Here is a 22,785-nt window from a genome sequence, read left to right on the forward strand (position 1 = left end):
TGTTCCACTGTAGTGATAATGTTCCACCTGTTGCTCCAACTTGTAAATTTAGGTTGACTAAGGAGGATTTGTTGTGGAAGTCACAGCTTTAAGAGACCATTACACACACACACACACACACACACACACACACACACACACCAAAAACAAAAACAAAAAACTATTTCCTTTCTGCTCCATCTCAGTAATTCATATTTGTTTTAATCATGCTAATTATATAAAAAGCAAAAATGGAAAACTAGGGCCTAAAATGCTTTAGAACACTTATAGAAAAATTGCACAATTTAAATGTGTGCAGCTGAGTCCACAGTGGGCAGGCGGAGCAGGGACACCCCCTAATCCAGCCCCAGAGACAGGTGGGTGACTACGTCCAGGGCCCCCCAGCTCAAGGCGGGAAGCAGGCGGCTCTCGGGGTTCCCTCCTGCTGCTCTGCAGGGCCAAGGCCAGGTGGGCTGGACCCAGCAGGGTCTGAGCCAGCCCAGCACACCTTGCAGGCTCCTGCGGGGATGTGGGAGGAGAGAGCGCGCAAGAGGCAGCACCGGGGTCTCCTGGGTCGTGGAGCCGTCGGCTGCACCCCTAGAAGTATTTTCCTGAATCTCAGAGCAGCCTTACACAGTGCCCGAAGCAGATGCATTAAAAGGGCAGGAAGGCAATGTCTGTGTCTGTGTCTGTGTCTGTGTCTGTGTCTGTGTCTGGGTCTGGGTCTGGGTCTGGGTCTGGGTCTGGGTCTGTGTCTGGGTCTGGGTCTGGGTCTGTGTCTGTGTGTCTGTATGTGTGTGTGTGTGTGTGTGTGTCTGTATGTGTGTCTGTGTGTGTGTCTGTATGTGTGTCTGTCTGTCTGTGTGTGTGTCTGTCTGTGTGTGTGTGTGTCCATGCGTGTGTCCTAGTGACGGGGTGCTAACCGGCTGGCTTGGGCCGTAGGCGTCCCGGACGGTGATCCACAGCGCAGACATCACGTTCCAGATGCTGGAGGACTGGCGCAACGTGGACCTCAGCAGCATCGCCAAGCAGACCCTGTACACCATGGAGGACTCCCGCGAGGAGCACCGCAAGCTCATCGTGCAGCGTAAGGCCCGCGCCGCTGCCCCGCTAGTTCTGTAGCTCGGCGACCGTGTGGGAGGCCTGGCCCACCCTGTCCTTCTCCCGGGACCTCATCCCTCTTGAGAGTTGGTCCAGACGGGAGGGCAGATTGACTGGACACGTGTGTGACAAGAGGGCTGGCACAGCTGGCAGGATATGGTGGGGGACCCGCGTGGGACCTGAGTGCCAGGCAGACCTCTGTGCGGATGACAGGACGAATGGGAGCTAAACTTAGCTTGTTGCTGGTCTAGGTAGACAAGGTGTGGTTTGACAACTATAAGGAATGTTTAAATTTCTAAAATTATTACAGTAAAAGACACATCTTCATTGATTCCCCTCAAAATAATCCCTTCACCCTGCGTGCTCACACCGTTCCTGCGGCTTTGTGGGGCAGGTCTGGAAATCTTTCCTAAGTTCCTGTAGTCTGCCTTGCTTTCTCAAATGGATTCAAAACATTTCCTTTCCCTGGTCTTTTTACTTGGGCCGGAGCACAGTGCCAGACCCACTGCGCAGGGTGGGCGGGGACACCCCGGACCACCCCGGACCACCCCAGATAGCAGCGTTCACCACATCACACTTCATGAAGACCCTCGCGACCGTGGCCTCCAGAACCACTTTAGAACGTGGCAAGAGCGGCCATCAGCATGCTGGGAGTGAGGCCGTTCCGGGCCACATGTCTTTCGCTGTAATGATTATTTTTAATTTCAACATTCAGTGTAGTTTTCGCTCAGCCCTTGTATGCCCGCCTGGAGTCCGCAGTGTTTCGGGGTCATGTGAGCTGTCCCCCACCCTGACTTGCCACACATGTGCAGAAAGAGCTCTCTGTCCTCTGAGAGCTCTGTTCCGCCCACGTGGATGGACATTTCTGCCCCACAGCCCCTGCCCTGAGCAGACAGGGGCTGCTCCACGGAGAAGCAGGAGCAGGCAGAACACATCATGGCTGTGAGCACGGCCCATCCCGCCGCCCGGGGCTCCAGCGGGGCCAGCTCCTTATACCAGGATCCTGGAGCGAGGGCTGGGCAGGGCTTGCTCCTTCAGGCTGTCTGAGCTGTGGCCTGGTGAGGCAGCCGCCACTTCCAGGCTTGCCTTCCGCACTCTTGCAGCGGGGGGATCGTTCCATGGGCGTCCAGTCGGGACTGGTGGTGCCTATGACAAAGTCTCCCCATATTCCCCTAGGAGCTTTTCCCAGGGCCTCCAGTGTGCGGAGGGACCTGGGACTGCTTTCTGGGCCACCCTGGGTTGGCTTGGCTCTGGTTGCCTCCTGCACAGCTGCCCCCGTCCACTTTGCCCCCGTGAAGAATTTTAGGGAAAGTCGCCAGATGATGACGCCGCTTAGCAGCCATCAGCTCTTTGCCCAGCCCGTGTCAAGCCCACTGGAGAGAAGACGACAGCCCAGAGAGCTGGCAGCCTCAGCAGGCAGGGTCACACTGAGCTGAGGGACCCGGGGACTGCAGAGTAGGGTCTGGCCTCAGCCTGTCCCATGGCCTCACATGACTCACATCTCAGGAAGAGAGAAGACCAACGCCCTGGAAGTGGGCAAGTTGAAGGGGTCCCAAATCTGTCCAGGAGCTCTCAACTAAGCGTCCTGGCCTGCCTTTCCTATCTCCATCCAGAAGATCGTCCCAATGGCATGACCCTCAGGCCCCTCTGATCGCCATGTCCCCAGGTGCCAGGTGCAGAGCAGGTGTCCCTCATGTCCTTGGGAACTGGAGCTCCAGCCATGTCAGCCATCAGCAGCATGAGGCCTGGTCCTCTTTTTCCTCATACCCTTTGTGGGTGAGGAAGATGGGAAGTTCACTCCAGGGAAAGGACGATGTGGAGAGCTCGCTGAGGGCATGGGCCCTGTGCCTAAGGAGGCCACCCTCTCTCGAAGGGGAGCCTTCTGGAGCCTTCCCAGGCTCCTAGGCTTGGGCAGAATGATGCCCTGAAAGCTGAGATTGGTCACCTCCCTGGAGAAGGCCGGCGCATGTTCCAGTACAGTCACCCTGCTGATGCCTGCTGAATGTCCATCCAGGGCAGAGGGCAGTGAGCTCCCCACCCTCATGGAGCTGGGGTTAGTGACAAGCCACACGATGACAAGTGACGGGACCCCTTGGCCCAGAGGACAGGAAGCAAGACTGAGAAGGGCACCACGTGTGGAGGTAAATGCCCCATGCCTGGTGTCACTGTGTGCCTCCCAGTGGCAGCTGGACATCCTGGAATCGGAGCAGGGCTGGGACCACTCGCTCGCTTTCTGTTGATGGCAGGCACATCAACCAGCTACTCTGGGCTTTTCCTTGAGATAAATAAAGGCTTATCGTTTTCTTTCTTTCTTTTTTCTTTTTTTCTTTGATTCGCCAATCAAAAGTAAACAAACTGTTCGCAGTCCACAATGATCACATTCAGCGTAGGGCGCTGGGAAGGGCACGCGCCACGCTTCTGTCCCCTTGCTGTCCCCTCCACGCCACGCTTCAGTCCCCTTGCTGTCCCCTCCTTCTGCCCCTCTTGTGTTTTTTCAGCATCAGATTCACTTCTTTATCCCATAGGTCCTTGTGAAGTCAGTCATCACACATGCAGGTTGAAAAACCAGACCGTTGGGCCAAAGAACGCGTGAAACACGCAAGATGGCTGCGCTAAGTCGAGAGGACCGCTGGCCGCACTGTCTGTGCTGGATCACCGTGCCTTTCCTTTCTCTCTTATCCTACTATGTCATATATTCATAGGACGCGTGAACCCGTACGATAGTTAAGTTCGGGTGTCTGAGTGTTGGGTTGACGTTACGGTCTCAGTGAGTCCATTCTCCTCCAGATGACTCGAGTGTGCCCTTTTTATAGTAAAGGAGCACTCCGCTGTGTATGTAGGTCCACTTGGTGGTGGACAGCGAGGCTACTTCCAAGACTTGGCTCTTGTGACCTCTGCTTCTGCAAGCACACGTCTGCATACGTCGCTGTGTGGCGATGTCTCTAACCCTCTGGGGACGATCCCTAGAAGGGGTGTGGCTGGCTCAAATGCGGTGTCTTCTGTTAGTTTTTTGAGGACTCTCCATACTGATTTCCATAGTGGCCGTATCAGCTCACACCCCGCCAACGATGGAGAAGGGTTCCTTTCTCCCCACAGCCTTGGCAACGCTTGCTTTTGGTTGGTTTCTTGCTTCCTTTTCGTTAATGGATTTGGTGCCTGGTCTCACTATGTGGCTCAAACTCATAGTGAGCCTCTTGTTTTCAGCCTCTCCAGTGCTGGGGTTATAGGCATGCAGCACCACGCCTGGTCTCGGTGGCCAGATGAGGAGGCCTGAAGGGTAGGGCGTGTGTGGCCTGTGGTTCCAGAGATCAAATCCCAGTCCCTGCGCTTCCCTAAGCAGGGGCTTAGTCTGCTGAGCCGCCTTGCTGGCCCATGGTTGGTTGCTTGATGGCAGCCATTTTTGGGGAGTGAGATGGAATCTCAGTATTGTTTTGTTTTACATTTCTCGAATGGCCAGTGATGGTGAACACTTTTTCATGTATTTATTGGCCATTTGTACTTCTTCATCTGAGAAGTTACTATTCACCCAGATGACCAGTTTTTTAATTGGATCTTTAAACTGGGGAGGGGGTGCTAATTTTTTTCAGTTCTTTATATATTTTAGCTATTAGTCTTTCATCTCAGGAGTAGCTGTCAACAATTTTTTTCCCATTCTGTAGGTCACCTCTTCACTGTGTTAGTGATTTCCTTTGCCTGCCTAATCTTTGTAATTTCCTTTTTTGTATTAGTCTGGGGTTTGTATTGTTTTTGGCTTTCTAGGACCTTAAGGTACATCATCATTAGGTTATTTATCTGAGCTCATTCTGTTTTTCTGTGTGGAAATTCACTGCTATGAACTTCCATCCCCCTTAGGATTGCTTTCATTGCACCCCATGGGTTCAGGTGTGTCATACGGGCATTACCTTTTGATTATAGAAACTGTCTAGTTTCTTCTTTAATTTCGTCTGTGGCCCATTGATTATTGAAGAAAGTATTATGTCCTCTCCATGTACTTGCATAATTTATATGGTTTCACCTGCCATTAATTTTTTGTTTCATTGCACTATGATCTGACAATATGCATGGGATAATTTCGATTCTTCTGCGTTTCCTTAATTAGGCATGCTGTTGGCTGACATGTGGCCTATTTCAGAGAGAGGTTCATGTGCTGCTGAGAAGAATGTGTACTCTTGTTGAATGAAGCACTCTAGACATCTATTAAGGCCATTTGTTTGGAGGTTTGGTTCGACTCTGATACTTCTTTGTTGATGTTTTTGGCTAGCGGGTCTGTTCATTTGTGGAGGTGGGTATTGAGGTACCCTCCAGTACAGTGGCACCTCAGTTCACAAACTTAATAATTCCCACTGTTATGGTTGCATACTGAATTGAGTGAGAACCAGGTCAAATTTCTCCATGAGGTTAACATTAAACCCGACCACTGCACTGGATACAGTTCTCGCCCAGTTCAGTTTGCAACCAGAGCTGCAAAACCAGCTGAGTTTGTGGACTAACATACTACCGTGCTTGTCGTGTGGATGTTTATCTGATTTTTCGTGTCTATTAGTTATTGTTTTCTGAAGTTGGGTGCACCAGTATTTGGTGCATATATGTTCATAATTGCTAACTTCATGTTGAATTGTTTCCTTAATCAGTTGGTGGGGGGCCCTTCTTGGTCTATTCTGATCAGTCTTAGCCTGAAATCTGCTTTGTCTGAAATTCCGAAAGCTACTTCTACCTTTTTTCCGGGTTGCATTTGCATGGAATATTATTTTCCATTCCTTAGGGGGCCTGCCCCTTAGCTCAGTTCTTTAAGTGGCTGCTTCGACAAAGCAGTGAGGCTCAGGTTGCTGTGGTTCGATCCCCACAACACAAGACAGCCAGTCATGCCTTGAAGGCATTCGGAGCAAAAAAATCCATTCCTTATTTTAAATATATATCTTTTAAAATTAAGTATGTTTCTTATTGCTGCACATCCCAAGATTTCTTTTTTGATCTGCCAACTCGTGTCTTTTGATTGGGGAACCGAGACCATTCACTTTGAGAGGTGTGACTGAGAGGTGCCAACCTATGCCCGCCATTGCGCTCTTTTCCTGCTGGTGGTTTGCCTCTTTCCCCTTGAGCTTGGCTGCTTGTCCTGCCAGGGGTATTCATTCTGTTTGACTCACTGATGTCGTTGGTTTCATTGTTTCTTTCTGGGACAGCCTTGAGAATTTTTCGTAATGCTTGTGTGGTAGTCAGAAATTTCTTGAGGTATTTCTTGTGGAAATACCTTAGTTCTCCATCAGTTGTAATGGAAAGATCTGCAGGGCACCTAAGTCAGGTTGCTGCCTTTCGGGCTGGCAGCGCTTCGCTCCGAGCACTCCTAACAGTGGCCAGCCCCTGCTGGGTGCTCGTCCGCAACACCAGTGCTGGCCGGGGACGCCTGGCCCGCCTAACACCAACCGCACGGACGGTGCTCATGAGGCAGTCAGAATGGGTCAGGGTCCCACGGTGGCGGCGTGGGGCTGGAGTGCGTGACAGAGCTGCATTCAGACCTGCACCCAGGGGATGACACAGAGGACCACGTGCCCACTGCCGCTGCACTGGCGCAGTCAGGAGCCTGGCACTGGAGCCCAGCTGTGGCTGCCCTTCACCGGCCGTGAAGGCTTTGGGAAGTTGCTCACTTCAGGGGCTTCCGAGTCCTCCTTTGTAAGACGGGGGATAATCCTAGCACCGACCGCCTGGGGCGCCTGCACACTCGCTCAGCAAACACGTGTGCCTTTGCTCTGCCTCACGACAAACCGAGACTGCCACCCTATGACGCTCACACCTGAGGGGCTCTCCCAGGCTGGACCAGTACGCACGTGGAGGGCATTGAGAAGAAGGCCTGCGTATGCCGGGTGCTCAGCCACGCTTGCTATGAGCCCCCACTGTGCCACAGCTATGGCCGCCACCGTGGACTGAAGCCCACATGGCCAGGCACAGAGACAGCAGTGGGCTGAGAGAAGGAGCGCCAGGGCCTGGGCCCCGGGCCCTGATTTGTTCTCTGACCTTGAGTGAGTCATCTAATCCCAGGCAGATGTGGCTCTTTATCTACAAAATAAGAACGATCGACTAAATGGACTTTGAAGACACAGATCTAGCTAGACATGGTGCCACACACCTGTAACCCCAGAGCTCCAGGAGGCTGCGGCAGGAGGAGTGGTGGTGTGAGCCCACCCTGGACCACTCAGCAATTCAGTGAGATGATGTCACAGAAGAAAAAATACACAAGACTCAGGAACTGTAGCTCAGTGTGAAGCCCCTCAGCTCAATTCCCAACACCAGAAAACACAGTCCCATTCCCTCGCCTGGTGTTGGCCCCTTCAGGCCCCGAGCTGATCTGCCTTGCTGTCAGCTACTAGGTACGATGGTCCAGACTGGCCAAGCCTCTGGACCCCGAAGCAAAAGCCACTCAGACCAGTGAAGACAAGGGACTGCATGGATCCTGAATTTTAGTTAGGTTTATTGTGATCCACATCCAAGAAGGTAATGAAGAGAGATGCTGCTGCTGGCCCTCGGCCACAGAGTTCCCTGATCACAAAGAACCTCCACTCTCAGTGACCGCAGCGGGGACTGAGCACAAGGAATGAAGTCACTCAGCAGGTATCTATTGAGCACCTAGTCCACATGGAGCCCTGAGTGGCCGACTAAGCTGTTTGCCCAATAGTTGTAGCCTAGAACCCTGGACCGCGAAAGTTGGAGAGCCAGCGGGCAGTAGTGCCTCTGCCTCGTAACCCAAGCAAGTACTTGCCAGACAACAGCTGCCTCTGGGCCAACGAGTAGGCACCGAAAGTGTCCAGCTCAGACCTGACCGGGAGTCACCTGCACGGGTTATGATGCCAAACAGGTCAAGCGTGGCTCCCGGGTGTGCTGGGAGAGAGAACCATGGAGCAACAGGCTTGTAGCCACTCGCACGGGAAAGGTTCAAGGAAAGGACTGGGGCTTTAAAGAAAGGGGGGCTTCTTGGGGGGCTAAAAATGACCTCACAATTCCCAGCCATGGAGCCTGAGGCTGGGAGCGTAAGGTGCAGCTTTGACTTTGAACACCCTTGAAAGCCCTGCAAGATTGTGAGGTTTTGTTTGTCCATAGTTGGTCCTTCAGGACGCACCTCGGTCTGCACAAGTGGCAGCCAGGCGCATGGTCTGCTTTGTTTGACAGTGTACCAGGAGTTCGACCACCTCCTGGAGGAGCAGTCTCCCATTGAATCCTACATCGAGTGGCTGGACACCATGGTGGACCGGTGCGTCGTGAAGGTCAGTGAGCTGGGGTCCCCAGGGAGGGGAAGGCCAGGGATCTCAGTACCACCAGTCACCCAGCCCGGTGACACTTAGCTATTCAGTACATGAATTCTTGGCATGGGATTTGATTTTATGGAAACCAGGACATGTGAGACGCGTACTGTCTCCATTCCTTGTGCAGTCGGAGCATGCATGTAATGCATCTGAATTCTTTTTCTGTCCCCTTCCCCTTCCCCCTTCTCCCCTCCTCCACCTCTTGCTCCGCTTCCCATTTGCAAAAGATCTCGACAGTTCCCATTATCTGTCTTTTATCATGCCCTTTATTTACCCTTTGGGGTTCTCACGTAAGAGAAACCAGGTGACGCTGACGCCCACGGAGCCAGTCTGTTTCACTTCACATTATCACGAGGTGCATCCATTTCCCACAAGTGACTCGACTTCTTCCTTCTTTATGGCAGAGCAGTGCTCCATGTAAGCTCCATGTGTTTTTGTCCACCCATCTGTTGATGGGCTTCCGTGGCTGAGCTATGATTAGTGGTGCCAGTGCCACCTGCCAGTGCCACCTGCCAGTGCCACCTGCCAGTGCCACCTGCCAGTGAGGTCCTGCTGCGAGGAGTGAGAAGCCAGAAAGCGTTGTCCTGTTGTACTGACCAAACCCTCCCATCATTTTTACCAAGAGACGGCAACCCGAGACAGCCGCCCACCATTGCGGCCTCTACTCTCTTACAGGTGGCTGCCAAGAGACAAGGGTCGCTGAAGAAGGTGGCCCAGCAGTTCCTCCTGATGTGGTCTTGCTTTGGCACCAGGGTGATCCGGGACATGACCTTGCACAGCGCCCCGAGCTTCGGTAAGGTGGCCCGGCCCTCCCTGCGCCTGTCCGCCAACTCCTCCCCTGGGTGTCAGGGCCACTAGGTCACAGCGAGATGGGCAGGTGGGAGTGCAGACACGCGGTGCTGTTAGCACAAAGATGCTATGGCAGCCCAGAGGTGGGGAGCAGGCTCTGCACACACGCCCTTCCCACACCCAGAGTACAGAGGAGTAAGTAGCAGAAGGCATGCGCCCCTGCTACCGGGCATCCAGGTGACAGCGCCCTGTCCCTGGGGACCAGACGTGGCATGTGAGGATGCCTTCAGCTTCAGCCTGTACATGTGGCCTCATGAACTCCTCTTTTTCATTTTTCCAATGATTGACATTTGAATTTTTATTGCTATTTCTTAGCAATTTTTAATATTTGTCTGTCTGTTTGTTTATTTGAAACAGGGTCTCACTACGTAGTCCAAGCTGGCCTCTAACTCTCAGCGACCCTCCTGCCTCAGCCTCCCAAGTGTTGAGATTACAGGCATGCACCACCACACCCAGCTGCTATTTCTTTAAAAATGAAGTTAAGTCCGATCCTTAGGAAAGGTCTTTTTACCCTGTTCTCTCTTTTATCCTCCTTGGATTGTCATCACCTCCAGGAGCAGCCCAGCCACAAGGCCTGCCAAGAGGTCCTGGCTCCCCAGAATGCTAGCCCTACTGTAGGAAACGAGTTTCTATTTTCTAAGAGCAAACTATGCACTGAAGCCAGGCATGGTGGCTTGTCGGCCCTCCCCAGTGCTCAAGAGGCTGAGGCAGGAGGATTGCAAGGAATCCGAGGGCAGCTGGGGCTGCACAGTGAGTTCCAGACCCGTGAGACCCTGTCTCAAAACATCAAAACAAAATGAACCAAGTATGCACAGAGCCCAGGTCATTCTGCACACATGGAGGTGGGGAATTGAAGGCATTATCTGCACATTCAAAACCCAGAACATGTCGGCCTCCATTTCCAAGGCGTTTTGGCAAAGGGCTGTGGGTGAGTTTTCCGGGTAATTGCTTCAGCTCCCTTTTGCTTTCCAAGGAGAGCTGTGGTTTCATTACTCATTATCTGCAATTAAGCCAATCAGCGCTGGCTCTGCCCTGAGGTGAGCGTGGCGTCTGTCTTGCTTTCTGTGATCTTGTCGCTAGTTTCCAGTTGTCCTCCACAGCCACATGGCTCTATGGAGAAACACAGGAGCACTTGTTTTTCTAGACAGCCCTGCCTGTGAAAGCCCCCAACTGCGCACTCTGAGAAGCACTTTGTTGCGCATTTCTTTACCTGGACACTGAAAATCCCCCAAAGCTGCCTGTCCCGTGGCTGCAGATGGAAACTTCCCAAGCCCGTGTGGAAGTACTCATTGCCGGCGGCCTGGGCGGTGCTAGTGCTGAAGGTTCCAGGTCTGCAGGTCAGCTGTAGCACGTGTCACTTGGGCTCTAGAACACTCACTTGCACGCAACAGAGTTCACTTCAGGGGACAACTGGAGAAGATGTGAGCTATCCTCCCTTCTCTCCCACGTCAAAGACTAGCATCACATGAACACACATGCACGTGTCCTCGGGGGAAGCGCCCGTCCAAGCTTTATCCCATGCTCTGTGGTCTGCTGGCCTGTAAACCGGCTGCTGCTCCAAGACAGAGAAAGCAGCTCTCTCTGCAGCTGTATTCCTTGTAGTTTATTTGTTTTGACCAAGTAGAACAAATGGGCATAATGAATAGATCGGGCTTGTTTCTGGGAAGTATTGTTCCTTGAAATGTGCTTATTTTACAATAGGTTGGAAGCTTGGGCAAGTAGGGGAGAAAGTCACAAATCCTTTGGAAGGAGAGAGAGAGAGAAAGAGAGAGAGAGAGAGAGAGAGAAAGAGAGAGAGACAGAGAGACAGAGAGAGAGAGAGAGAGAGAGAGAGACCTGATTTCACTTTTACAGTATTTTTCAACCTTGAGTGAGCTGAAATAATACCTGTCTCCCAGTCCGTTTAGCAAGTGATCTGAAATGGCCTAACTCATCGGACGCATTGTCGAGTTGTGTGGCTTGGGGTGACGAGCAAGTTGAAAGAATTTGCAGCAGACAAAAGCCCACCTCCCCCTTGGGGCCCGTGCGTGTCAAAGCCCCGGCTGGTGGCTGTGTTTGGGTCATGTGTTCCCTGTATGAAAACAGCTAATTAGGAAAAAGCCCTGTCCCGGCCCTCCCCCCACGGAGGCCAGCTCTGCCTCCACACCCCCACCCGCCCGCGCTGGGAAGGTCTCTGCGCAGCCGCTGACCCTCACAGTGATCCTGCGGGACACCGCGGGAGTCCGGGACTCGATCACCTCTCTCCAGAACAGCCCCTTTCAAAGGTGCTTGGCTCCTTTCTTCTCCTTAATTCCTTTTCCCTGAAAGGGCCTACGCTGTGAGCCCGAGTAGCCAGGCTTGCTTTCTTTGCTGGAAGCAGTGGTTTTGAACAAACTCTTGGGCAAAGGTAGCAGGCGGTGAACTTGTAGTCCTGGAGGAGCTGCACTGCCCGAGGCTGCTGGTTCAGAGCACACACCCTAGCTTCAGCCTACTCATCCGAGCGCCATGCCCAGGATGCCTGGTCCCCAGGCAGTGCTGAATTCCCTACCTTTTCCTTCTGGGCTTCATGAAACACCTGTCAGTTCACTGTCATGAACATCTGGAAGGTCACAATCGGTCCAGGCAGCACCTGAGCCTAAAGAGTGCTGGGGAAGGAACCCAGGGCCCTGCACTTGCCAGGCGGGCGTTCTAGTGCTGGCCTACACTCCCAGTCCTTTTTAATTTAATTCTGAGATGGAGACTCACAAGATTGCCCCGGCTGGCTTGAACTTGCAGCTCTCCTGCCTCTGCCTTCTGTGTAGCTGGGAGGACAGCCACGCTCCTGTGCAACCAGCCAATGGCGCACTTGGGCGTGCTTTTTTCCTGGCCAAGTGTCAATACTCAGCTCCTTGAGCAGAGCTCAGGTCACGTGGACCCTCAACGGGAAGTGCCCCCAGGTGCCCCCACCAAGCCTTCTAGCCCACTGCTCTGGCTCTCCGTCACCAGAGCCTGCAACCGCAGGACCTCTGTGTGCATCTGTGAGGCCAGCGAGGCCCGCTCCATGCCCTGGAGGCAGGAATCTTCTCCTGTGTTCAGGAGGGAAGCAGGGCCAGGGAGGAAGGGAACTGGGCCGTGAGTGCCCGGGTAGGCATTAGACTGCGTCCAGCCCAGCCTTGTCCCATGCTGACGCAGTGCTCTTGATGTCTCCCAGCCCTCTGCCGGGCTGAGAGGATCCCCGCAGTGACTCCGCACCGCACTCGTGGCCGATGTGCGCCTGGTAGATGCAGCTGAGACATCGGTGCTTCCTCCTCACCGCTTGCCTGCAGCTGCGCCCTCATGGGCTGGAACAGGAGGCTGAGGAAGAAGTGGAGACCTCAGTGAGGTGCAGAGATGGCAGGCGGTGGCTCACAGGACAGGCTCGGGCTGCCTGAAACCCTCGCCTGAGTTCCGCAGGGCACAGAAAAAAACAGGCGCTTTCCACAGAGGTGAGAAAGGAGCGTAGGGAGTTTCCGTGCCGAAGACCAAGGCAGCCAGGGCTGGCTCTGTTTCCAACTCAGAAGGGCCTGGCCACAGAGTCCTGGCCTGCATGCTCACGGCCCCCCTGGGCTGGAGCCTGGGAGAGAGGGCTGTGCCGCTCAGCTTCGCTCAGTCTGTGAGTCTGTGCATGAGCCACGTGTTTAACCCACACATATGTGGATGAAGTGCAAGTGATGAGAGAAAGGAAATGAGAGGCCGGGAGTAGACCGGCACAGGCTCCAGCAAAGCCAGACGATGGTGGAGAGAGCCTGTGAGTGGTGCCAGCGGGAGCTGGGAGGACCCCCTGAGAACAGGCGGCCTCTTCAGTTAGAGACCAAAGAGTCTAGACCCACGGACCTCCATTTAAAACAAGGAAAAGCCCAGGAAAGGATGCCTTTCAGCAGGAAGAAGAGCGAAGCCACAGAGGAGTCCCAGACACCAGGAACAAGGCCCTGCTTACGGTCACCATGGAGCGGATGAAAGCCTCAGGGACTAACACAGCCACGGCGCTGTGGACGCTGCCCGTGGGCCAGGACACCGGGAGGCTCGGGGCTCTGCGTACCAGGTTCACCATGGTGACATCGCCTTCTTCTCTGGCTCAGGAACACAGAGCCGTCCCTGCGCCGCCGTCCAGGCCATCAGTAGCCTACCAAGATGCAAGGGCTTGTGCAAATCTCCAGCACACAGTGGAGAGAATGCAGGAGGATTGGGGAGGGCCTTGTTCAAATAAGAGAAAAGTTTAAGCAAATTTAATCAAGTTTTGGTTCTGATTCTCAGGCGGACCTTACAGTACGCACAGTGATTCCCCGCCTTATCCTCCTTGAGTGCCCAGCTGGTTTTAATTTTAAAACTAATCTTTGTATGTGTATTTTAAAAGGCAAAACCAAGTTCAAGGAAAACAATACAACATGATGTACCAGGAGGAAGTTGTCCAAGGAATCGCTGATGTATGCTAGGATCCGTATCCTATTCAGGAACACTAAATGAATTTAGGCTTTTTGGGGAAAGTTGGGGGGCGTTTTTGTTCATTTGTTTGCTCGTCTTCCTGGACAGGCGCTCACGATGCAGCTCTGGCTGACCCAGAACTCACTGGGTAGCCCAGGCTGGCCTCAGACTTGTGGCCGTCGTCCTGCCTCAGTGTCCAGAGCGCTGGCATTACAGCTGTGCACCACCATGCCCAGCGAACTTTAGTGTTGTTGTGGAAGATACGCACATGCGTGGAGGGGTCCCCACTGAGAGACAGAATCACGACTTACAGAGGAAAAGGGAAGGCGTGCGAGAACTTCAGAGACGGTGAGAGTTAAGGTGAAAGAAGTGTAGACAGCGGATGGTCAATCCTACAATCCAGCACGATGTAGGATTCAAGGAGAGCCGAAGAGCGGTGGTGATCGGGCACGAGGCCTCCCCCGAAACGCCTCGGCAAGGCTTCCTTTTACAGGAAAGTTTTACTAGATCTTAAAAGAGACATGTAATTCTTAGTTTATGAAAATAAACATGAATTCGTAAGGATCAGTATTTAAGAGGATACAAATAAAAAAGAAAGCAATAAAATCCACAAAGCAAATCTCAACTTGAAAGACTTGCAAGAATAGTAGAGAAGGAGCTGGGGAGATAGCTCAGTAGAATAAGCACTTCCCTGGCAAGCGCAAGGTCCCAAGTTTAATCCCTAGTACCGGGGACCGGGGAGATGGCTCAGGGGAATAAGTGCTTCCCTGGCAAGCACAAGGGCCTGAGTTCAATCCCCAGTTCTGGGAGAAAAAAAAAAAAAGGACCTATATAACAATCCCTAGTACAAAAGAAAAAAAAAATTATGATTCAACCACAAATTTTTCATAGATAAAAAAGTCTAAAAAAATTACTAGCAATCTTATCCTATGGCAGTTTTTTTAAAAATCCGTATTAATCTAATCTATGCCAAAAATTCAAATATTAGTGAGAGTCTACTATGTAACAGTATATTGATAGATCGAATGTGAAAAATCATATGATCATCTCTATAACTACAGAGACTAGACAGCATTAGATAATATTCAGCTCTCAGATATGATTTCTGAGAAAATTCTTAGCAAATTAGGAATAAATGGTTTATTTAATATTAAAAAGTATCCCAAAATCTGCACACATTCTACTAAATGGTGACCTTTAAAGGTTTTACAATATGCCCTAGAAATCCCAGCCAATGCAATAAGGAAAGGGAATGCCAGAATTGGAGGAAAACACAAAATTATCTTTATTTATAGAAGTTATAATTGTTGGCAAAAGAGAAACTATAATGGAACCAGTAAGCACTCAGTCAGGTTACTAAATCCAATAATCATAATAAAATCATTGGCATTTCTAGCACTATCCTGAAACTAAAAAGTACCTAGAAATAATTCAACAGAAATTATTTTGAGGGCCAGCCACATAGCTCAGTGGATCAAGACGCTGGCAAGTAGGTACAGGGGCGGGGGGCCGGGGGCCGGGGGCCGGGGCGCACTGAGAGGGCGATTGAGACTGGGCGTGGTGGCGCGGGCCTGTAATCCCATCACTTAGGAGGCTGTATACAGGAGAATCACTACGAGTCTGAGCTAGTAGTGAGACCCTAAACACCCTGTAGACCCTTCCCTAAAATACACACCCAAAAAAAGAAATTATCTTAAGATCTTCAAAGAGAAATTTTAAAAGTTACTGAAATACACCATGCTTGTGTCTAGAAAGGCTCAAGCTCAAAGATGTTAATTATCTTCAATTTAGTATATTAATTCAGAGTAATTCCAGCCCAAATCTTAATATTTTTTTCTATGATTTTTTAACAATTTGATCTGAAAATTCAGACAGAAGAGCGGAAGGCCCAGATATCGGAAGGTGTGGGAGGGCGAGGTCGGGGACTTACTGCACGGACGCCCCGGGTCCTGAAGCCAGGCTCATGGAGTCAGCGCCAGGCGAGCAGCGGGGGGCAGAGCTGGGCAGAAGGGCGCCCAAGGCCGAGGGGCTGCCTCCTCTCTGCCTCGCTGGATCCTCGCTCCCAGTCCACAAAGCAAGAGTGCCCTTTGATTTCCATGAGGGGCAGGGAGGGTAGGAAAATCACTGGAAAGTTTTCCAAGGATTTTAGGGTAATTAAAAGAAAACTAGGCCCCTTCCCTATTACTTCTGAAAAGAAACTCTAAATAAACAACAGTAAATGATAGATCACCAGCTTTTTGGAAGAAAATATGAGATGCTACCTTTATGATCTTGGAAGAGGAAATTACTTCTTTTAAAAGGTACAAAAAAAGACAAAAAATAAAGAAAAATATGCCAGATTGGCAGCATTCGGATCTTAAACTTCTGTTTACACCTTAAACACAGTCAAAACATAAAAGCAACTGGAAGGGGGAAGGTGTTTTGCAACACATATACCTACTAAAGGATTAAAATTCAGAATACATAATAAACCTCTCTAAACAGATTTTTTTAAAGGCAGTACAAAAAGGAGGAAAGACCACAAATGCGCAGCTCACACAAAAGAAAGTTCAGCCTGGCGAGGAGGCACACAGCTGTAATCCCAGCGCTCAGGAGGCTGATGCAGGAGGATGGCTGCACGTTCAAGGCCAGCCTGGGCTACATAGCGAAACCTTGTCTTAAAAAAAAAAAAAAAAAAAAGAGGAAGTTCAAGAGAACAGCAGTCCCACAGAAAGATGCGCACCTTGGCAAGAATGAAGGCAGCGCAGTTGCAGTAGCGACCTCTCACACCCTTCAGGCTAAAAAGCATTTAATTCTGTACAGTGCCAGAAAAGGCATAGGACGTTTTGCTGAGCATTCGGCGCTGCCTTGTAAGATTAAAGATGCAGATGCCCCTAATACCTGTGGACACCACTTGCAGAGGACAGGTACAAACGTACTCACTGCAGAAAATTTCAAACAGTGAAAACTCGCCCGGGATGGAGCTTCCCCAGCAGGGGAGTGCTGAGACAGACGCAGTCCATTCAAACAGCGCTCACGCAAGAAGAGCCACGTGGTCCACACGGGTGGGCCTCAGAATGCAGCCTGCCACAAACAAGCCCCAGAGTTCTGTCTCAATCTTACAGCTTAACATCAAAACATTCCCAGGCCCATAAATGTATGCAGTGAGTAAATAAAGTCCTGCGAAGGACATGCCTGGGAGTGGCTGCTCGGGTGGCAGAGTAGCGGCAGAGAGGCAGGCGGCACAGACGGCGGAAGAGGCGGGCATGGGGCTTCATCTTTTTCTTCAGTTAGTGAAAGCTGGCTTAAATGTAGTAAAACGTTAAGATATTAGAAAGCTAGGTGATAAGCACACTAGGGTTCAGTGAAAAAATATTTCATATGTGTTTGAAAATTTTCACAGGAAAAAAGAAATTTCTAGGTTCTATAAAATGCTGGGTTGCCGCAGAACACCAAGCCAACTGGCTTTCTCCCAGAGCTTTTAGCCTGAGAGGCTCTGGTGCTCCCACACGCTCCTGAAGGTGACAAGCCCTGCGCCCAAGTGTGGCTGGACACTCCACCAGCCGAGCACGGGCGAACGGCCGAGCGGTCAGTACGTGCTCATTTGATTCGTGCATTTTATGAACGTTCATGGTGCCTCTCTAGGCGGTGCCCGGCCAGTTCTCGATGCCTGGTCCACACGAGTGGACAAGACAGAGGACAGTCCCTGTGGCTGAGGCAGTGGCCCACATCTGTAATCCAGCTCTCAGAGGCCTGAGGCAGAGGGATCACAAGTTTGAGCCCATCCTGGACAATTTAGGGTCTTAATGAAACCCTAAGCCAAAGGAAAAAATAAAAAAAGAAAGAAAGAATAAAAAAGAAAGAAGAAAGAAAGAAAGAAAGAAAGAAAGAAAGAAAGAAAGAAAGAAAGAAAGAAAGAAAATGAAATAGGGGCTGGAGATGCAGCTCAATGGGAAACGCCTTCCCCCGCCCCTCCCCCCTCCCTCCCTCTCTTTTCCTCCCTCCCTCTCTCTCCCTCCATCTCCCCGCCCATCTTTCCCTCTCCTCTCTCTGGTTTGCACCAGTCCTGTGGCCATCACACCCTGACATGAACTGTCTCTTGCTCAACAATCTTGACGTTGGATTCCTGCTTGCTAAGGCCACTGGGGCCTTTGGGAGGCCAGGCCTAAACTTTCGCATCCTATGTGCAGAACACACGCCAGACACAACAGTAGGCAGGGGCAGGAGCGCTGCGTGACTGAAGATTCACAGGCTGGCCCAGGGACTGATCAGAGCCATGAGCGAAGGTGCTCGGAGCCCAAAACAGCACTTTCCCAGAGTGCCAGCTCCGAGCCCAGCTCTGACGTTCTCCGACAGTGTAATCTTAAGCCCGCTTCTTTTCCTCATCAGATCTTTGTTTCTTTATCTATAAAACCAGAGGCTGTTAGATGATTTGTAGAGTGTCCACTTGTTTTAAAACTACCAGTACAATAGTGCAATTCCATTTTTCTCACTCAGCCAGGATTTCTCATTCTAGCTCTTTATTCCATGGTTGTCTCTTTCTATCCATGTTGACCTAGATCAAAATTGCAGTTAAAGAACTTCTTCATTAGGGACCCCTTTTATTTTTAAGCATTTGATACCCATCTTTGAACATACTTTGAAGAAAACTGTGGTTGGGTGGTTCCTGAAATAATGGTAAGTCCTTGGGCAGGTACTTCTCCTGCTGGCATTGTACAGTGTCCTCCTTCATAACAGTTGAGAAGCAATTGCAGGAGCAGCCTCGGTCCTGGTTCTACCATGTGATGACTTAGGACAGTTATTTTACCTCTCTAAGCTTTGACTCCCCTTTGAAAAAAAAAAAAAAAACACAACAGCATTACTCGCCTCCTGTGGCTGAGACGGGAATGGCCAGCAGTAGAACTGCAGCGGTTAACATGGTTGCTCAGAACAGACCCTCAATACATATCTGATTTTCTTTCGAACATTCAGAAGGGTTAGGGAGGAGAGGGAGGGAGGGAGGGCTGGGAAGGGGCCGTGAAAAGAAGTAAGATGTGTTATGTGCACGTCCCAACTGCAAACATGTACTCATAAAAAATAAAAAATTAGGGAGGACAGCCTGGAAGATTAGAATAAAATGCCCTCTACCCAGGATAGGTGTAGAGATTAATTAAGGGACATAAAGCTTGGGCCACAGACCTGGGCACACAGGAGAGGAGGACTGCCTGCTTCGCCTTTACGAAGGTCGGCCCCACCCTGAAATGAAGAGAGCTGCCTAGAGATGGGCGCTCTTTTGCGTCCAATACCTGTTCTAACAACTAGGTGAAGTCTCAGAAACACTGTGGGAAATAACTTGGCTATTGCAAATTTAGACTTGCGGTTTTGCTACCTGAATTCTGCAAGGCACAGTGGTAGATATCAGTGAACTACAAGCAGAATCCCTGCCACGGACGCAGTTGTAGGCAGCTGGGGACATTTCTTATGCATGGGGTGGGGGCGAATGTGTGACACAGTAAGCCCTGAGCAGCGTGCAGGGCTGAGGGGCGGGTGTGTGAGAGCGCAGTGGCCAGGAGAGTCGGTGCGGCGGCGCCCTGTCTCATGATGCCGCTGGGATGGAGGAGGGAACTGGCCCAGTGGCTGGGGACAGAAAAAAGCGAGGAGATGGCCTGGTGGGAAAACAAGCCTGACCATGTCTCGGGAAGGTGGGCAGACAGGAGCCCGCCTGCTGCCAGGCTGACTTGCCTACCCCACCTTCTCTCGCCAGGGTCTTTCCACCTCATCCACTTGATGTTCGACGATTACGTGCTATACCTGCTGGAGTCGCTGCACTGTCAGGAGCGGGCCAACGAGCTAATGCGAGCCATGAAGGGCGAGGGCGGCAGTGGTAAGCAGGCCTCAGGCAACTGACTGCTGCGACTGGGCTTGCAGCCGGTTATGGAGAGAAGGCAGGCCAGGAAGCCAGCAGGCTTTCTCCCCTGCAGAGTGGGTGTGTGCATTTCTGGGACTTGCCTTCAATGCCATAGTGGTGGGAAACCACCACGGGCTTCAAGCAGGCTGCTGCTGATGCGACACAGATGACGAAGTAGCTTTCGCTGTTCCAAGCCCTTTAAAGACAACCTGCCTCCACCCCAGGCTCTAACAGCTCGCCTTTTCTCTCCGCAGAAGTTCGAGAAGAGATCATCTTGACAGAGGCCACTGCCCCAACCCCTTCACCAGTGCCATCCTTTTCTCCTGCAAAGTCTGCCACCTCCGCAGAGGTGCCACCTCCCTCGTCCCCTGTCAGCAACCCATCCCCCGAGTATACCGGCCTCAGCACCACAGGTAATGAGAGCTCCCCCAGAGTTTGGGGTTGGGGAGGATGCTGAAGCCAAGAGCTTTCTGGGAGAACAGTCTTCCTCACAAGGGAGTGCCAAAGCTTCAGCATCCTGCTGGAGTCTTGGAGGACTTGCAGATATTGGTACGTCTTCCGCAGATTGTCTTCAAGTTAGCAGATGATGTATATGATAAAAGCTCCACTCCTACAGCTACACCAGTGAAATGCCAACAGTGATGTACAAGGTCACAGATGCACATACCCATTCTTTCCAAGAGGGAGGGCAGTCTGTATGAACCAAGAACTAAGGGGTAGCTTTGCCAAGGGGCGGGTAGGAAGCCGTATACAAAGCCATGCCCACGAGGTGAGGGAGCCGGGGGTTGTAAGCAGAGCTGCTGAGGACCAGAGCAAAGGGCGCCCTGCACGTGGCCACGTGGATGGGGGTGATGCTCCCCGCAGCCCACACAGCCAACAGGTGCGCAGAACTCTTGGGAAAGTCATTCGTAGCCAAGAACCCCTACCCTGGGTACATGTCCAAAAGAGCTGAAAGTGGAGACCCCGACAGATACCCATACATCGTGTCCGTAGCAGCGTTGTTGCAGTAGCCGAACAGTCAGAGGGACACAAGTGTCCACAGATGTGCGAGTGGCGAAGCAGGGCGCGGCGTGTGCACACGGCGGGACTGGCTTCAGCCCTACAAATAAACAGCACTGCCACACGTGCTTTAACACGAATGAACTTGGAAGTGAAATAAAGCAGACACAAAAGGACAAATATCCAGGGCTCCACTTGCACAAGGACCCCGAGGGGTCGAGCCCTGGAGGCGGGACTGTGAGCCCAGAGCTCCAGCTGGGGAGTGAGAGGAATTCTGGGAGTGGGCGGCAGGGATGGTTGCAAACACAGCAAGTGTGCTTGCTGCCCCTGAGGCGGACACTCAAGGTGGGTGGGATTTTATGTTGTATTTTACCACCAAAGCGTCAGGAGGAGCCCGGCCCCACCCAAGAGCAACTGTACACTAAGGAAAAGAAGAATTATACCCAAAAAGAGGAGACTGTGCCCATGAATAACTACAAATTTAAAAAGAAATACATAATAGTTGAAATAATTTCACCAGGTAGGCTGAACAGAAAATTCAATCTCACTGAAAGAAAATTACCAAATGGAGAGACCTGAGCTGAGGAGTTGTCTTGCTTACTTTTCTCTCATTGCTGGGACAAAATACCTGATGCCCAAAATTAAGGAAAGAAAGGTTTATTTAGCTTGCAGTGTGTGGTGGTTTCCGTCCAGACCCAGCTGGCTCTAAGGCAGGATGGCACGTGGCCCAGGACAGCAGTTCATGGTAGCTGGAAATAGTAAAAGCAGCAAGACAAAAAGAGAAGAGAAGGGCCACCAAATAGCTCAGTGGATTAAAGCACCTGCAAGCAGGCGCAGGGGCCAGGGGTTCAACCACGGGGCCTGCCATGCCAGCACTGCCCACGGGCTTGCTGAGATAGCGATTGAGACTGGGTTTGGTGTCACGCGCCTATAATCCCAGCACTTGAGAAACTGTAAACAGGAGAATCATTACAAGTCCAATCTAGTGGTGAGACCTGTAGACCCTTCCCTAAAATACAGAAAACCAAAAAAAGAGAAGAGAGAGAGCAAGCCCTTTCCCTTCCTTCTATGGCATGCAGGCTGCTGCCCAGGGCAGGGGTAGCACCCACACCCAGAACCCCAGCATCGGACCACGGATCAATCAGAAACTCTAGAAGCCCATCCCATGACTGCATTTAGGCACGAACCGTAACAGGAATTCCCAACAATGTGACACTGAGACAAAGAAATGTTAAGTATGAAAGAGCTGGTACATGCAGAAATTCCAGGATTTATTTAATAAGTGCTGCAGAGAAAGAACAGAAAGTGGAGAGGTGATGGCAGGCAGTTGCAGAGAATGAACTGGGCGACTCCCCAACTGAGAGCTTTCCGTGAGCTCCGTGCTGAGCAACTGCCAGGTGACACCTCCCCTCTAAACTCAGTGAAGGAAATTGAAGACAAGTCTTACTGACTTTCCAAAAGAAAACGCAAACTATCTTCAAAGGAGAGAAAATGAGACCAGTGTCAGACTTCTCATAAGCAACATTAGATTTGATTTCTAGAATAGTATTTTTTAAATGGAAAAAAAAAACCCTGCATTTAAACCTCGAATGGAGACCCCTGTTCGTATAGACATATACATGGCTAGATGTATGTGCATGTATGTATGTGCGCAGAGCATTTTCCCCGTAGGTCCTGTAATCTGCCCAGTCCTGTGGGGCTGCTGAGGGAAAGCGCCCTATTAACATACCGAGGCTTTGCCAGCAGGCAGGCAAGTGTGCACTTATTCTGCGGGCTCCACAGGAAGGAGAGGGGCTCCTGGTGTGGAGGATCAGAGGAGGCCTCAGAGAGGCGCCGGCTCTGTGGAGCAGAGGGTTAGGTAATCGCCAGTTCCCTCTTTTCCCATCTGGGGAGGAGACCTGGGAGTGCTGTCTCCTGTCCTCTGAGATTCCCTGGGACAGGCTAAGGTGGGCTTACAGGGGCCACAAGGTGTGAGGAGGTAAGAAGGAACAGGGGCCCTTTTGTGCTCACAGCTGTCCTGGCAGGGTGCTGGGTCACAGCACAGGCCCTGCTGATGTAGCCATTTGGAAGCTTGTGTTCGCTCATGATCTTCCATGCCCGGTGTGGTGGCTCTTGAAGCCTGACCCGCAGAACCCTGGCTAAGGCCCTACGCGGCCACCTTGCACCTTCTGGCTTGGAGTCTCTGGGTTGGAGCCAGAGCCTGCAGGTGACCCGGGTGCTCACCAGGTCTGCACCAGCAACAGAGGGAAGGAGGATGAGGGGGAGGGAGGAGGGACAAAA

General features: G+C 51.5%; 1 protein-coding gene across 2 annotated transcripts in view; it reads left to right on the forward strand.

The window, feature by feature from the left end:
* Positions 1–22,785, forward strand: part of Rfx4 (regulatory factor X4) — an 83,531-nt gene that overhangs the window by 41,313 nt on the left and 19,433 nt on the right. For both annotated transcript variants that reach the window (XM_023717514.1, XM_023717508.1), the window contains 5 exons: positions 922–1,066; positions 8,239–8,333; positions 9,048–9,165; positions 19,363–19,482; positions 19,761–19,919. In XM_023717514.1, the coding sequence (XP_023573282.1) occupies positions 922–1,066; positions 8,239–8,333; positions 9,048–9,165; positions 19,363–19,482; positions 19,761–19,919 (637 nt within the window). The remainder of the gene's footprint in view (positions 1–921; positions 1,067–8,238; positions 8,334–9,047; positions 9,166–19,362; positions 19,483–19,760; positions 19,920–22,785) is intronic.

The sequence above is a fragment of the Octodon degus genome, unplaced genomic scaffold (genome assembly GCF_000260255.1).
Source record: "Octodon degus isolate 3935 unplaced genomic scaffold, OctDeg1.0 scaffold00004, whole genome shotgun sequence".
Taxonomy (NCBI): domain Eukaryota; kingdom Metazoa; phylum Chordata; class Mammalia; order Rodentia; family Octodontidae; genus Octodon; species Octodon degus.